The sequence below is a fragment of the Ailuropoda melanoleuca genome, chromosome 8 (genome assembly GCF_002007445.2).
Source record: "Ailuropoda melanoleuca isolate Jingjing chromosome 8, ASM200744v2, whole genome shotgun sequence".
Classification (NCBI taxonomy): Eukaryota; Metazoa; Chordata; class Mammalia; order Carnivora; family Ursidae; genus Ailuropoda; species Ailuropoda melanoleuca.
Window position 1 is genome coordinate 104,447,972 of NC_048225.1, and position 16,226 is coordinate 104,464,197.

Consider the following 16,226-nt stretch of genomic DNA (forward strand, 5'->3'; position numbering starts at 1 on the left):
ATTAGGAAACTGGGGCATAAAGAGGCTGGATAACTTGGCCCCAGTCACACGGTGAGTGGAGAACAGAGCCAGGATTTGTCCCTAAGCGGTGTGGCCACAGAGTCTAGAGCTCATAACCCTATGCACCACTGCCTCTCCAAAATGAAATAGGCAGCATTAGCTGATTTCATGAAACACACCACAGACTTTTTTGTTGACCTGCACAACATCTTGCTAAATAGGTCCACAAATAGGAAATTTGGCCATCATGCTATGTGTGTGTGGTCACATAAAAATCGTAGTTAAAGCCAACTTCAACCTAGTATAGAAATGGAGCATAATTCAAATGACGCTGGTCTCTGCTTTCTTTCTTTCTTTTAAGATTTTATTTATTTATTTGACAGAAAGAGAGAGTACAAGCAGGGCAAGCAGCAGGCAAAGGGAAAGGGAGAAGCAGGCTCCCACTGAGCACAGAGCCCGACATGGGGCTCAATCCCAGGACCCTGGGATCATGACCTGAGCTGAAGGCAGGTGCTTCACCGACTGAGCCACCCAGGCATCCCTGGTCTCTGCTTTCTTAAAACCTCAAAATGACTCCCTCCACTTTTTTTCCAGCTTCTAGCCAGCTCAGGAACACAAGCTCACCATTTGCCCAAGGCAATTTACCTTTTTTACCTCCCAGCCTAAGACTTGCCAGGATCTGTAGGAGTCCCTACACTTCTCTAGGGGGAGTCAGGAGTCAGCTAGGGGACAGCAGACTATTCTGCCTGACATTCAACACATGGGAATCTGCTCCCACTGTTTCTGCTTAGTCCTGCCACGGTCTTCACTGGCATTCTGTCTTTCCCTCATCATCGAAAATGCTAACAGCAGAGTGCCAGGGAAGCTTTGTGTTTCTGCGTTGTGCCTGATACTGTGTAGTGAATGTAGGGGGTGGTTCTGCGTTCCCAGCCCATCCTCAATTCCTGTCTTCTAAAAACGGAGCTGCCTAGTTTAGAAAGTAGCTGTCTGACTGAAGTAAATTCTTAACAACTTAGGCTCTTCTAGGATACACATTCAAATGAGTGGTTGGAATGGGGAATAGGACAGAGCAGAGTCAAGAAGCTCATAGCCTGGTAGGACTGGAGTGAGGCTAGCATGGCATGATGGGTGTAAAAGCGATTGGTAAACTGTAAAACGCTTTAGGGATCATCACTGTGACTCACAGACTGAGTGGCCCCTTCACTACAGTCTAAGTCAATGAATGGGTCTCAGATGTGAGCTTGCATCAGCATTACTTAGAGGGCTTGTTAAAACAGACTTCTGGGGGTTCTGGGGTGGCCCAGTCGGTTAAGCGCCCGGCTTCTAATTTCAGCTCAGGTCGTGATCTCAGGGAACTGAATTGAGCCCTGCGTAGGACTCCACGCTCAGAAGGGAGTCTGCTTAGGATTCTCTCTCCCTCTCCCTCTGCCCCTCCTCGTTGCTCCCTCCCTCTCTCAAATAAATAAATAAATGTAAAAAAAAAAAAAATTAAAAACCCAGACTTCTGGGCTGTTTCTGATTCTGTAGGTCTTGCTGGTGTCTAAGAATTTGCATTTCTGTCAAGTTTTCAGGTGATACTGATGTTACTGGTTCCTCCTTTGAGAACCATTGGTCTAGGCTGCTGGATGGGCACAAATCATCGTGTCCCTAGTAAGCATACAGTAGACACTCAGATGGAGTTGTTATTACTCTGTTCCATATCTTGGTAGCCCCAATATTTACTCTCTTCTGCCTCCAGATTACTACCACAGTTTGGCTGAGATTCATGGGAAAAAGAGGTTGGATTCTTTTTCTTCTCTTCCATATGTATCAACCTCCTACCATTAACACCCCTTCTTATTTAAAAGCCTTTTCATAGTTTGCATTATTATGTTAAATGATTTAATACGTCCTAATTTCTGAGCATAAAGTTAACTCACATGCGATAACTACTTCAAGTGGGAGAAGGGGTGAAGGGACAGAAGATCACCCCCTCCCTCTGCATTTACAGCTCTGAACATAGGCGTAGGCTTGTTTCAAACCGTGTATCCTAGAGGGGATCAGTAGCTCCCTCGCTGAAGGGCTGTACACACGTAATGTGCAAAGTTAGAGCAAAATGCAGTGATGATAAACACCCCTATCTCGCCCCCTCCCTGCCAAATAAAACGAGTGGGTGGGGGAAATCCCGAGAGAGCCTTTTCTGGGAGGGTCCCTCCGGCTCCTGCCAAGACCGAACCTGGGGCGGCGCGCCGCCCCGCCTCTGCTCCGCGGCCGGCTCTCTGCAATGCCAAACGCAGCAGCAGAGCCCTCCAGACCTCTCCTGGGGGGATCGCGCGATGCAACCAACCCTAAAAACGTGGCCGCGCGACGCCCCCTCAGCCCTCCGGGCTTCCCATTGGCCCGTTGCCGTTGTCACTCGCTCCTTGCCTCGCCTTCCCGCTCGCGGGCGGAGGCAGCGGGCGGGGTAGGTTGCGCGCTCGCCGCTGGCTCGGGCCGCGGTCGCGGCTTTGCAGCAAGCTGCGCGGCGGGCGGGGAGCGGGGCGCGCGGCCGGGGAGGGGGCCGTGCCCTGCCTCGCCCAGCAGCCCGGCCCGCTGGGAGGGATGCGCGGTGCCGCCCAGCTCCCCTCCGCCCTGCCCGCGCCCTGGAGCAGAAAGTTTGGGGGGCCGGGGGCTGTCTTCCTCCTCCCGCTCCAATGACTGCCCAAGGACTCCTGCTGCCCAGCCTCGACTGTGACCTGCCTCCGCTCCCCAGGTCGGAATGAACTATTCCAGGCTGTAACCAAGGCTCCGTGTCCTCGCCCCTCCCTCACCCTCCTTTAAAAAGATTTATTTTTTAATTCAAGAAATTGTGACCCGCCGACCCCCACCCCGCCCCGTCATTACCAATTTCGACCCCGAGCCTCGTTTTCTGAGTGTACGAGGGGGTGCGGTCTCCCCCAAGACGGCGCGCTGGAAGGACAGATTCCCCTTGCCGACCCACATACACCATGAAGAGGTGCAAATCGGACGAGCTGCAGCAACAGCAGGGCGAGGAGGATGGAGCTGGGCTGGAAGATGCCGCTGGCCACCTGCCTGGCGCGGACCTCCGGCCTGGGGAGGCCACGGGTGCTAACTCCGCAGGCGGGCCAACTTCAGATGCGAGCGCTGCCGCGGCGCCCAACCCGGGGCCCCGAAGCAAGCCTCCTGATTTAAAGGTGAGCGCAGACCGTCCCCTGGCAAGCCCAGTCGGCGACTTAGCTTTCCCCGCCCCACGCAGAAGTGCTTTCACAGGATGCAAGTGATGGGGAAGCCAGGCAAAGGTCAGAGAGGATATTCGGCCAGAACCCTGGGCTGGACGTCAGGTACCATTTGTGCCTCCGTCTTTCAGCTCCATTTCAGGCCTCTGTGTTTGTTCCTCATTATTCAGCAGACGTTCTAGTGACTCACCCACCCGAGATTGTTTGAATAATGTGTGTGAAGTGCTGTTCGCAGACAAAGGGCTGGAGAAATCCAAGATGCTAACTAAAAAGTTGACATCACTTTCCCTCCTGTAAGATGGCAGGGGAAGAAAATTGCAGCGTGGGAGGCCAAAGCAGAGGACCGTTCATTTCCTTTGCTGAATTAGTTTCCTCCTTTTGGGACCTTCCTGGATGAAGCTCAGTTTGTCCATCTGTGAAAGGGGAGTGTGGATTTCTTGCCGTTAGGTGGAGCCAGAGGTTAAGCTAGTGCTTGGAGATCCCTGCCTGCCTGCTGAACCAACCCCCAGGGTGGAGAACTGACAGGTGGCCAAGCGGTGCTTGGGCTGGTTTGGGGCACACATGCTGAGCCGGCAGTTAGAACCAGAATCCGAAAGAGCCGATCACATGCAGCTGGGAGTCTTTTATTTTCCGGCCTGCGGTGGCTGAGACAATTGTCGAGCTATGCTGAATGTGTCTCTATATTAATTAAAGCAGCAGCCGGGATAAATAATGCACCTTTGCTGGAACTGCCAACAGGGACTGCAGGCTCAGGATTGGCAAGCCGGCTCACCGCGGGGCTGAGTGAGATGTCAGCCCAAGGAAGCAACTTAGATGCCTTGGAGATTGATGCCTCAGGGGAGATATTCTCCAGAGGGGGTGCAAGGTCTGGGCTAGGAGAGCAAAAGGACTCCATGATGTTAAATAAAGCCTGTAGCCTATGGCAGCAGCCACTAAGGAGCTTATCAGAATAAGCCAATGACATTCCTCGTTTGGCCTGAGCCGCTCAGTCAGGAAGTCAGAGCGCAGGTGAGTGTGCTCTTACCTGTGTGTGTTACCTGTCTGTGTGCCTTGGGGAGGGGTAGGAAGGGGTAGGAAGGAGCTAGCTCCTTGTGTGTACTCCAGGAAAACCGTGGTAGTTATGTGAGTGTGACCTCTGGTGCTGCGGCTGCCCTTTTCAGAGGTGGGGGGCAAGCCTTATGTCTGCAGATGAGCTCCGCTGGAGAGGCCCCGCACGGGAGGCTTGTGCTTTCAGTCAGGCCCAGGGAGTCCTTGGTGCCTGCCGCAGCTGTCCCCTCTGAGCCCACCCTGGGTGGTCAAGAGGTGTGGTTCCTATTCTCAGTGGGATGATGAACGGAAATGGGTGCTCTTAATGTGAGTGTGGGAAGGAGGGGAGCCTTCTGCTGCAGACTTCAGCCTCCTTCTGGGCCCCGCCGAGATGAGTCTGGCCAGCAAACCCCAATCCCATGGCCAGATGGGACCCTTGCCCTGAGTTGACGAGAAGCTGCCTTGGAAACTCCCCCACTCTCCAGCTCAGGCCAGCAGTGGAAACTGCCAGCTCCATTCATTTCCCTCGGTTGCCTACATGAGCGAAGGTGGGCTGGTGGTGGCGTGGGGGCTGCGGTGTCTTTGTCTCTGTAGATAATGCTGCCTTAAAAGCTCGTTCATCTTCACCCTCCTGTATCATCTCTCTCTCTCTCTTCTTCACCTTTTTTTTTTTTTTTTTTTGGTGACACCCTCATTGTGGTTAGGGCAGACACAGCAACTCCACACCTGATATTAGCAGCTGAACTTCCCTGAAGCAGAATTGAGATTCAATGTGAGAAAAGGAGCCTCACTCCCCCCCCCCAAACATATCACCGAGGTAGATTGCAGCCTTGTGGACCCAGGCTGGCAACAAGGAGGAGAAAACAGAGCTGCTGCTCAGTGGGAGCAAGGGGAGACCAGCCCGGCCTTTTCCTGTTTATCTCTGTCTGCTTTATCAAAACATGTTTACAAGGTAGGGACTTTGGAACCAGATATGTACTTGGGGGCCATCAGGATTTGATTTGCTGTGTGATCTCAGGCAAACCACTCAACTTTTCTGAGCCTTTTTCTGGGAAAAAGGAATAGGAATATTGAAGTGTGTCCAAACTTGGTTTCCAGGGCTGGAAAAGTTGTTGACCAATGGTGGGACAGTTTTCCAATGATGGAAAAACTCCATGACTGGCTCTAGCACTGGGTGGAAGCAGGCTCGTTTTGGATTTGCTGGTGGTATCGGAAAGGGGCGGGTTTAATTTTTTTGTTACATCCCCCTGCCCCACACCTGTGTTTGGCCGAGGAGGATCAGCAGCTCTGGTCTTGTTTTCCTTTTAAACTTTGGAGATAGGGACTTTGCGTCCCTTGGTCCCACTTATGTTTTCTTGTGACAACTCCAGACATCGTGATAGATTAAGTGCCTTGGAGGGAATCATCTTGAGAAAGGGGCAAAAAAATAAGAGGCTTTGTCAGAAGTACCTCCCATGGCGACTGGGGCTGGGGGGATTTTAGTCTTTGCCAAAGCGATCTGAATGCCCAAACTAGTGGCAGCCACAGGTTCCAGAGGCCCCTTTGGCCTCTCTCCACAGTCTTTCAGTGTCATGGAGCCTATTACTCTGCACTGTGAATTTCTGCTACAGTGGTCTGGGATCCGAGATGATGGGGTGGGAGGGCCAGTGAAAAGAAGGAAAAATAGTTACACCGCAGTGTTAAAGGAGCAATTATGTAATTGTTACTGAATAATCACCTGGAAAGGGACCTTGCTGTACAGGAGGCTCATGTGGGTACCTGGGGGCCTTCTTCGCTGCTCCACATACTTGATATGACACTCCCTACATAGGAACCCACAATCCAGAGTCCCATTGCCCAGCCCCTGGGGGCCTGGAAGTCCTCTTTAACCACTTCGGTTCATGTCTTGATTCATTTGTCCTCATCGTGTGCTGCTACCACATTCCCTGCTTGTTGGGAGGACAGGCCAGGAGAGCTGGTAACAGAGAGAGTTGGCAAACCCAAAGGACACCAGAATTCTCTAACAAGAAAACCCAGCTCCGGTGAGAATGGGCGTGGGGAGGAGCTCCGGGGAAACTGCAGAAAGGGACCCCAGGTGCACATTCCTGTTAACAATACATCATGGGGTAGCTCTTGCTGAGGCCTGGGATGCATGGCTAAGCCTAAGAGTCAGCTGGTTCTGTCCCTGAGTTCTAGAAGCCTCAAGGCAAGGAGGAAATCACCAACCTCAGCACCTTTCCCACCCCTTCTGCAGCCAGAAGAATCGAGCCCTTGCTGAAAAGGAAGACTCTGGGTGTGCTGGCCAGAGTCCTCCCCCTGATGTTCTTTTCCCCTCCCCAAAAGCCCCTGTGAATAATTTCCCCAGGGATTTCTGGGCACTATTCTTATTTTTCCCCGGAAGAAAAAAGGGTGTGCCCTGAGGTCCGTTACTACAGTCCTGATTCGAAGTGCTTTGGACTCAAGACTCATGTGGGTTCCAGCTCATGTTCTCTCATTCACACCATGCACTGGCCTTCATGCCTGTTCACAGTGGAGATGAGAAAAAGCAAAGAGAAGCCAAATAGCTGGGGGGAAGTCCCAGCTGGACACTGTGTGGTTCTCCTTGCTGGCTCACTGCCTTCCCTGGCGAGCACGGGTGCGTGAGCCCCTCGCGAATGGCCCGCGTTCCTTCGGCACTCCTGTATAGAGAGTCCATGGGGAAGGGGTCAGGAGTCAAAGATACTGAGCAACTTCAGTGGGAAAGGCACTGTTCTAAACTGTGAAATAGGACATGTATGGAAAAGTGTCTGAAAACATGTATGTACAGTTTACAACAGCAAAATAGACACCCCATCTGCCTACTACCCAAGTCAAGAAAGAGAACATTGACATTCCCAAAAGCCCCCGCTTGTTTTTCTGTTCTTTTATTTAATTTTTTTTTTCAAAGTAAGCTCTACACCCAACATGGGGCTTGAACTCACGACCCCAAGATCAAGAGTCGCATGCTCTATCAACTGAGCCAGCCGGGTGCCCCTTATTTTTCTCCTTTGTTTTGTTTTTTTGTTTTTTTAAGGCTATGGCTCTTGATCAACTTGATGGGTTTCAGGGTCTCCGCTTCAGCAGTGGAGGAGAAGACAAGCTGCTTCACGGGAATGTGGGTGGGATGAAGGAGTGTGTGTGCTCTGGGAGTCTAGTGGAGGGTTCTGGTGATAGAATGGACTCTGTGTGGCCTTCTCCTAGTTCTGCTTTAGAGGTGATATGTTCAGGCTTGGCTAGAGGCTAGGATAAATTTCATTAGGGAAGTAGGATTGCTGTAGACCTAGGATCAGGGGAAGGGGAAATTCGTTCTTTGGCAACAGACAGTACCCTGGCCTTCTAGGTGAGCTCCCTGTCAAACAGGATGAGATCCTTGCAAGAAAATCGTCCATCAGAGGAGCATCATTTGATGGAGTCTGCAACACATGGGGTTGATCAGAAGTGATGGACTGAGAGCAAGATATTTTTTTTACAAGATTTTATTTATTTGAGAGAGAGAGAGAGAGAGCGAGAGAGCACCTGTGCGTGGAGGAGCAGAGGGAGAGGGACAAGCAGACTCTGGGTTGAGCATGTTGCCTGATGCGGGGCTCGATCCCACGACCCTGAGATCATGACCTGAGCTGAAATTAAGACTCAGAGACTTAACCGACTGAGCCACCCCGGAGCCCCTAGAGCAAGAGATTAAAGAGAGAGTAGAACGTTAATGACCAAGTAAGAGAGGGGCTTTCTAAATGGGGGAAGTGGGCTAGCAAGTGCCAGGGGCTTTGTGGGCCCAGGGTCCTACTTGACTAGAATGCAGTTGTTGTCCCAGCCCTGTACATCGTCAGGGACAGTGCAGGGGCGGCAGGAATGCTGAGCTGGCCTGGGGTTTACCCCACTGCACCTAATGCGCGGAGGGCAGGGGGTCCTGAGCCCCAAGGTTGCTCCACTCCCACCCCCTCTGCCTTTGGTAATATTCGGAGCAGCTGTGTATGTGGGCTCCGGAGAAACTGGTGACTGATGGGAAAGCATGTGGCAAAGGCAGCTGTCCGTCCCCCTGCCTCATATGGGGCTCTAGATGAATTTGTGCCCTCGTGGTTCTGGTGGGAACTGTCTTGCAGGCTCCCTATTTACAGAATGTGTTTCTTTTCGTGTATCTAACTGTCCTTAGCAGCCAATCCCATGAACAGCACTGTCTCCCTCTCCCTCAAAAAGGAATTGAAGCATCAGCTAAGACCTGAATTTTGTGTGTAAGTTAAAAAAAAAAAAAAAGTGTGTGTCAGAAGCTGGGGAAAAGAAATCTCAGGTGGCTTCCCTGTGGTAATTTTGGAGGCCAACTCAATTCCTCTCTGTTTTCATCTCTCCTCTAAGATATAGCCTCTGCCTTTGAAATCCTCACAGACCAGGAGGGTGCGTTCTTAAAAGGAGGCCTGGACTGGACAAGGTCCACTATTCTCAGCATAACACTTAAGCCTGTCTCCAAGTTGAGAAGTTAGAGCAAAGCGGTTGAGGGATGGCAGGTATGTTTTGCGGTTGTGTGGGAAAAGCAGTATTTGACTTTTCAAATCAAATGGCTAAAGGCTTCCTTATGCCAGCTGAGTTAACCGAGTCATGTCCACCCTGGTAAACAAAGCTGGCTTGTGAGCCCATGAGCTGTGTGTGAAGACAGTGAACACACTCAGGCTCCTGGGTCTCTGTTCCCCTCCTTCCAAGCCAGCTTGGTCTTGGCACTGGATGGCATAGGCTGAGATAAGGCTTTGGACGGCAGCAGGAGGGATCTGGGTTAGACACAAGAGAAAGCTGTCTGACTGAGCATTTTGTATCTCTGGGAAAAGTCGTGGTCTAAGGATTAAATCCTTTTTAGGAGGGTTTTGTAGGCTCAGATAGTTTCTGCTCAGAAAATACATAATTATGCAGCAATCGCCAGGTAATATTAGGGACGTGAAGATAGAGGTGATATAACTGCTGCCGTCTGTTCGCTCATAGCCTCATGGAAGATTCTGCCCCTAGCAGGTGAAAGTTGGGTAACAGCGTGCGAGAGTACTCAGAGTCGTGTCACAAGGCACATGAGTAATGGCGAGGTGAGTGGTGCAGGTAATGAGCTCTCTGGAGCTCAGAGCAGGGCGGTGAGACCTGGTCAGGGATGGCTTCATGGAGGGGGCAGGCAGGGAAGGCTGAGGAGGCACCCCAAGAGGCACACAGGTAACTTTTCAGATCTTCTGTGCTGGTATATGTGGAGTCAGTTCTGCCTAGAGACCCAGGGGATGCGGCCGCCTTCCCAGACGTGCATTGGCATGGGGCAGAATTCTCTAAGCGATGAAGGAAGGAGGAAATAAATTAAAATTGAGAAGGGGGAAGTCCTTTGCCCCTGGGTTGAGATCTGTTTGTTTTTTTAAGTGTCAGCTGCGATGCTGGGGAAGAAAAAAATGATTCGAAAAATCTTTCATCACCGTGTTTCTAACAGAAAGGCCAGGCAGGCCGGAACATTGGCAGCTTCTCACTTCTCTCCAGCATCATGCTCGTGGATGCCAGACCTGGGGCCAGGGTTCCTCTCCCGCTCCAGCCCCAGGCTCCCCACCCCAAACTCTTAAGGGCAACTGGAGACTTCCACAATCCACTTTGTATCCCGAGAGTAGGACTCTGTGGGTTTTGACAGCGATTAGCTCTCTAATGCTGGCCCTGTTTCCATAGAGACCCTATAAATAGAGGAACGTTGGCGACCTAGGCTTGCTAAGGCTCACGGTGACCCAGTCACCCCACTGAACCCTCGCAGCCGACGCTGTGGTGGGGCAGAGGGAGTTCCGAACCCAGGTGGGAGGAAGGGATGTGCGGTGAACTGTCAGGTTGGGGTAATTAGCCATAGGTTAGCGTGACTTGTTCAGAGCCTCACAGCTTTTCTGGGAGTTACGAACACGGGGACCTGTAGGAATCAGAAGCCGCTTTCGGCTGTTTTTAACCAGATGGTGCCAAAGACGCGGTACCCTGAAGCAGTTTACTTCTGACCTCACACAGCTGCGCTGGCAGATTTTGAGGCACACTTCCCCTTTGGGGGACCCACACCCAGGGAGGAAAACGGATGAAGCCTAACTGCTTAGAGGCCACAGCCTTCTCGGGAAGGATCTTTCAGAAATCATCCAGTTTACCCTTTCTTCTTGACAGGATGATGGCACCCCAAGCACAGGGGGTCCTCTCCGCCCTGAAAAATTGTTCCAGGGGAGGGGACAGCAAATGCCCTGGGGCTTCGGCACCTGCCCCGGGACGCCCTCCTTTCTGGCTAACTCCCGGCTTCCGGGCAGCTCCGGGATCGTTCTCCCGCGTTCTAATACATCGGGAGAGCTCTGTTTATGTCTCACCCCTAACTCCGAAACATCTCAGCTCTCTTCTAATACATGGCTTCGTTTGGCCACCAGAATGGTTTCTGGCAGCTGGGGAAAAGCAAAAGTCAGTGTGGAAAAGCAAGTGACATTTCGTAGCTGGAACCTGTGAGTCAGAGCAGGTGGTGCTTTCTGCTGCGTCGGTGGCCAAGTTCCCTGAAGCTAGTCACCATGGTTTTCCTCATTTCCAAAACTTGTGGCTGGTTGTGTGTATGTGCTGAGTTGTTGGTTTTAGTTTTAGTTTTAGTTTTAGTTTTTTTGAACACTTGCTTACCATGATATGTCAAAACTCTTTCACCGTCTCCTCTCTGACACCTGCAGAAGCATCCTGGCTCCCGCGTCACCCAGCTTTCTGGCCTGGCACTTTGTAAGTGAGGGAAAACCCCTTCATTTGGAGCAACACCCCCATCCCATTATTCTTTGACTTCCTTTTTGTTCTTTCCCTTCATGCCTCCTGCAGACTTTAGCGGGCTCCTCGGTCCTGCTGGGGCAAAGGTCCTGCGGTCATCCAGCCGCCCTCCGTGGCTTTCCTTCACCTGCAGAACAGATGGGGAAGGTGTGAACTGAAGGCCCACGTGGTCAAAGCCCTTACCCACATCCTACAATGTAGCATGGGCAGATCGCCCACCACCGTCAGGGGGACCCCTCTCCCCCTGGCCCAGGCATTTTGGGTTTGTTTTAATCCTGCCCATGAGACTATTCTGGGATGCCTATAAATGCTGCATCTGTTTTATTTGTTTTTTATTTTTTTAAATGTTATTACTGCATCTGCTTTAGTCTTGGAATCAATGTGTGAGCCAGTGAAGGTAAATTAGACCGGAGTTTGGAGGCTTGGCTGTGTAGCTTGGATGAGCCACTGTGCTGTGCTGAGCCTCAGTCTTTTTGTCTGTAAAATGGAGACTCTGACACCAGTCCTGTCCTCCCTTCTGGGGTTAGGCGAGCATCAGGTTCGCATGACCGCATAAATTGGAAAGCGCTTTGAAAAATCCTGTATGATTTTAAAATAAACCGACCGAGGATTTGAGGATTCCAGGCAATAGGGCTGAGAGTGGCAGCTGCTGGCCGCAGTACCTCTGTCTGTTTCCCGGGTCCCAGGGGGAGGAAATGGCTCTGAGCTCTGGGGAACTCTGGGGAAGTCTTTTGAGGCGAACTGAGCAGATTTAGAAGATGGGCCTCAGGGTTGGAGAAGCTGGGTCAGAAGTGGTCGGGAGCAGACAAAGGGACCTGGAATGGAATGCCGGAAGGACAGCGTGTAATATGGAATGTGACTGTTTGTCAGGGGCAGCTGGGCAAACGCCGGAGCCAGCTGGCCCCATCCGTGATGCCTGGAGGGAGGTCTGGTATCAGCTTGGGCCAGAGAAGGAAGGAGGGTCCTGGCCGTCCCTGGTCTGGAGGCCGCAGGATCTGGCCATTTCCAAGTCGATGGCAGAGTATGCCCCCCAGTCCGTCTGCCCTGTACATGTTGGCTCTACCCGGAGCAGATGCAGGTGGGCCTCCTGGCCCGGCCTCGGGTGGCCCTGCGGGGATGGTTCCTCCCGCGGGAGAGCCTGGCATGGAGCAGCCTTACGTCGCCGGGGCTGCCCCAGAATTAAATTCTTGAGAAGGAATGGTGGTAGCCTTCATTTCCTCATTGAAAAGTAGAAATGTCGCTACTGTTGCTTTTATTAGTGTCTGGGGAAATCAAGTAAGATAATGGAGAAGGAAAAACACCGTGAAAACTGTAAACCGTGAGTCCGTGGTGAGTTGCACTGAGGTAACATATCCAGTCTGTAAAATGGGTGACGGAAGGGCCCTGCCTACTTCGAGGATGGTGGGGAGACGCCAATGAGGCCAAAAATGAAAATCCTAAATTTTACACAAATACACGGTAGTGTAGTTACCGACAGCCAGATGTCGGCGCAGCCGCTCCAGCAATCCGGAGGTGTAGCGGAACAGGAGCTGGGTCAGCGCCTTCAGATCGAAACATGGGGTTTTTTTCTTGGTTTCTGCGTGGTCTGTGATCTGCTCTGTGAGTTTGTTTCTAGAAAAAAAAGAAAATTCAGTCCATGGAACTCTTTGAACTTTTTTTTTTAAAGATTTTATTTCTTTATTTGGAGAGGGAGCAGGAGTAGGGGGGTGTGGCAGAGGGAGAGGGAGAAGCCGGCTTCCCGCCGAGCAGGGAGCCTGATGCCCATCCCAAGGCCCTGAGATCATGACCTGAGCTGAAGGCAGACACTTCACTGACTGAGCCACCCAGGCGCCCCATCTCTTCAAACCATTTTTTTAAAAATGAGTTTGTCTCATGAGATTATGGGTCATTCCTCACAGACAAAGACCTGCTATGGCCCCCCGAGCCCCACATGGCGGGGTTCTGAGTTTCCCTCTTAGGACTTACAGAGTGTGGGTTCTCACCTGGTCCCGCACATCCCAGTCCCCCCTTTGGCTCTGAAGCTCTCTGCCTGGGGCTCGGCCTGGCCCAGTCAGCCAGCCCCTGACCGACGCTGTGTGCAGTTAGGCCACATGCTGTCTCTCCCTGGCCTGAGCGGTCCTGCCTGGGGAGCAGCAGAGCTGAGAGGGAAGGCCGGGGCCAGGGCAGCGCAGGGCTCTGTGGCCTAAGCGGTTTGTTCCAATCTGAGGGGAAAGACACTCATTTAGAAACCACATTCTAAAGAAGTGGTCACGGGGCGCCTGGGTAGCGCAGTCGTTAAGCGTCTGCCTTCGGCTCAGGGAGTGATCCTGGCGTTCCGGGATCGAGCCCCACATCGGGCTTCTCTGCTGGGAGCCTGCTTCTTCCTCTCCCACTCCCCTGCTTGTATTCCCTCTCTTGCTGGCTGTCTCTCTGTCACATAGATAAATAAAAAATCTTTAAAAAAAAAACAAAAAAACAAAAATAAAGAAGTGGTCACATTACCGAGCATGCTACAAGACATGCCCATAAAAGTAAAGTTTATTATTTATGTTTGCCAGTTTATTATAAAGGGTATTCTAAAGGATACGGATGGCTAGCCAGATGGAGAGGTACCTGGGATGAGGTGCGGAAGGGTCCTGAGGGCAGGAGCTTCTGTCCTGACCGAACTAGGGCGCACCACCGTCCTGGCATGTGGAAGTGTTCACCAACCTGGAAGCTCCAGTAAAGGTTATTTTATTGCCAACTATTTCAGAAATGAGACTCAGTGCATCATATGGCTCTTGATCTCAGGGTTGTGAGTTTGAGCCCCACGTCGGGTATAGAGATTACCTGAAAAGAATACAATTTTTTTAAAAAAGGAATCGGATTGGCTACGTATAACAGAAGATCGTACTAGAGTTCTGTAGACAAAGATAGGTTTATTTCTTTCATGCATCCAGAATCACAAGCTAGGCACTCACAACTGCTTTGGTAGCACCACGGGGCTATCACGTTCCCAAGCCTGTCGCTTGCGGCTCTCCCGTGTACCTGCAGCCGTTCATCACCATGCCGGTCATCTTGTGTTTGCAAGGTGGCTGCTGCAGGTCCCGACGTTACATCTACGTTCCAGATGGGAGGAAGTAGGAAGGGTGAGGATCTTCATCAGGAAAGCAAGTGTTGCTAGAAACTCTCAGCTTGTTTTTCATTGGCTTAGAGCTGTCATGTGGCTACTCCTAGCTGCAAGGGAGTGTGATGAAGGAAGAATTTTAGCAAGGTGCATGAAGGCCAGGCAGTTTGGTTGGTAAGAAAGGGGAACAAATATGCAGTAGGCGCTTAGCTGTGTCTGCTGCAATAGTACGGCCCTGATTTTCTCAGAGAGTGTTGCGTCTCTGGAAATGGTTGCCTGGTGGTCTGAGAGAGCCAGTACAGCTTGAAGGAGCACCTGACTTAGAGGGAGGGACCGGAAGGTGGTGGTGGGGGGATCAATCCAGACGGATACAACCCCCGGGAACCAAGTGCTACTGGTGTGTGCCACCGATCCCCAGGCTAGCCACAGGACATCATGCCCAGTAACCCTGAACCATGTATTGGTTGCGAATGTCCTGTGGGGGGTTGTGGGGGGTAGTGGGGGGCACATTTCTTTGGGACTACAAGAGGAGTGGGTCAGGGTGTAACACCACCTTTCTGCAAGGTGCCCTTTTAGGCATGACAGGCCATTTCAGGGATCTTCCAGATTCAGACGGCTGTAGTAGCTCCAGCGGTCTCCCAAGAACAGACCCCCTCCCCCCAGCTCTGTTCTCACCAACTGGGCATTCCAGAGTGTTCCACTCACCACCGTTCTTCATCTCTCCCCCTTAAGAAAATCCAGCAGCTCTCAGAGGGCTCCATGTTTGGCCACGGCCTGAAGCACCTGTTCCACAGCCGGCGCCGGTCACGGGAGAGGGAGCATCAGACGTCTCAGGATTCCCCGCAGCAGCAGCAGGGCATGTCCGACCATGACTCCCCGGACGAGAAGGAGCGCTCCCCAGAGATGCACCGCGTCTCCTACGCCATGTCCCTGCACGACCTGCCCGCGCGGCCCACCGCCTTCAACCGCGTGTTGCAGCAGATCCGCTCCCGGCCCTCGATCAAGCGGGGCGCCAGCCTGCACAGCAGCGGCGGGGGCGGCGGAGGGGGCGGCAGCCGGCGCACCAAGAGCAGCTCCCTGGAGCCCCAGCGCGGCAGCCCCCACCTGCTACGCAAGGCCCCCCAGGACAGCAGCCTGGCCGCCATCCTGCACCAGCACCAGTGCCGCCCCCGCTCGTCCTCCACCACTGACACGGCCCTGCTGCTGGCCGACGGGGGCAACGTGTACCTCCTGGCCGAGGAGGCCGAGGGCGGTGGCGACAAGGTGAGGCGGGGCGCAGTGGAGGGGGGGTCCTCAGAGGCCAGAGCCGGCCGCAGAGGGGCCTCTGGACCCTGGGGCTGCTGAGCTAGGGGCCCTGCCTGGCGGGTACCCAGACCCTGCCTGCCCATAGACCTCTCTGCCCTGTTGCGGGAGTTGAAGGTAGGACTGCGCCCAAAGCAAGGCAGGATCCCCAAATGGCTCATTTCTGTTGGTTTCAGGGTTTTTCAAAATTATAGTTGGCTTGGGTGGATCTGAATTCTGGCTTGTTTACCTTAAACATGCTATCGAGAAGCTGTGGGTGCAGTTGGTTAAGAGCATAGACTAGCACCAGCCCTGGCTCTGGCACTTGCTAGCTGCACCAGTCACTTAACCTCTGTGTACCTCAGTTTCCCCAATTGAAAATGAGGATGATAAGAGTCAGTTGCTGTAGGATCAAATGGGTTCAAAATTGTATAAGTGGTTGGCATGGAGCCTGGCACGGGATCATTATTATTATTATTGCCAACCAAAGAAAATAGGCGAGGAATCCATTGAAGGGTTGTTTTGGTAAGGAGAACATCTCGTTTGGTACTTCCTGAATTTCTGTCTTCATTCCTTTATTCACATGACAAGTACTTATCGAACACTTGTTATATGCTGTGACACTGAGCAAGATGAAGGTACTGTGTTCACGCAGCTTACTGAGCAGAGGGGAAGCAGGCGGGTGGATGGACAGAATAGGGTGATAAGGTTGTGATAGAGGCTATGGGGGCTTTGGGGGACAGGAGGAGGGGAGGGCAGTTGGCAAAGACCTTCTAGAGGAAGCCATTGAGTTGAATCTTGAAGGAGTATCATTTAGCCAGGGAAGAACGAGGGGGAGGGGAGGGGAAGGAGGGTGTAGCATG

General features: G+C 52.4%; 1 protein-coding gene across 3 annotated transcripts in view; it reads left to right on the top strand.

Annotated features, from left to right (window-relative positions):
• The first annotated feature begins 2,545 nt into the window (after positions 1-2,545).
• The window catches only part of TMCC2 (transmembrane and coiled-coil domain family 2), a 38,479-nt gene continuing 24,798 nt past the window's right edge, over positions 2,546-16,226 (top strand). The window contains exons 1-2 of one of the 3 annotated variants that reach the window (XM_034667118.1): positions 2,546-3,173; positions 14,815-15,345. In XM_034667118.1, the coding sequence (XP_034523009.1) occupies positions 2,967-3,173; positions 14,815-15,345 (738 nt within the window). In that variant the 5' untranslated portion in view covers positions 2,546-2,966. Of the gene's footprint in view, positions 3,174-3,798; positions 4,224-8,599; positions 8,735-14,814; positions 15,346-16,226 lie in introns of those variants that run through there. The other 2 variants (XM_034667119.1, XM_034667120.1) reach the window with 2 other exon arrangements.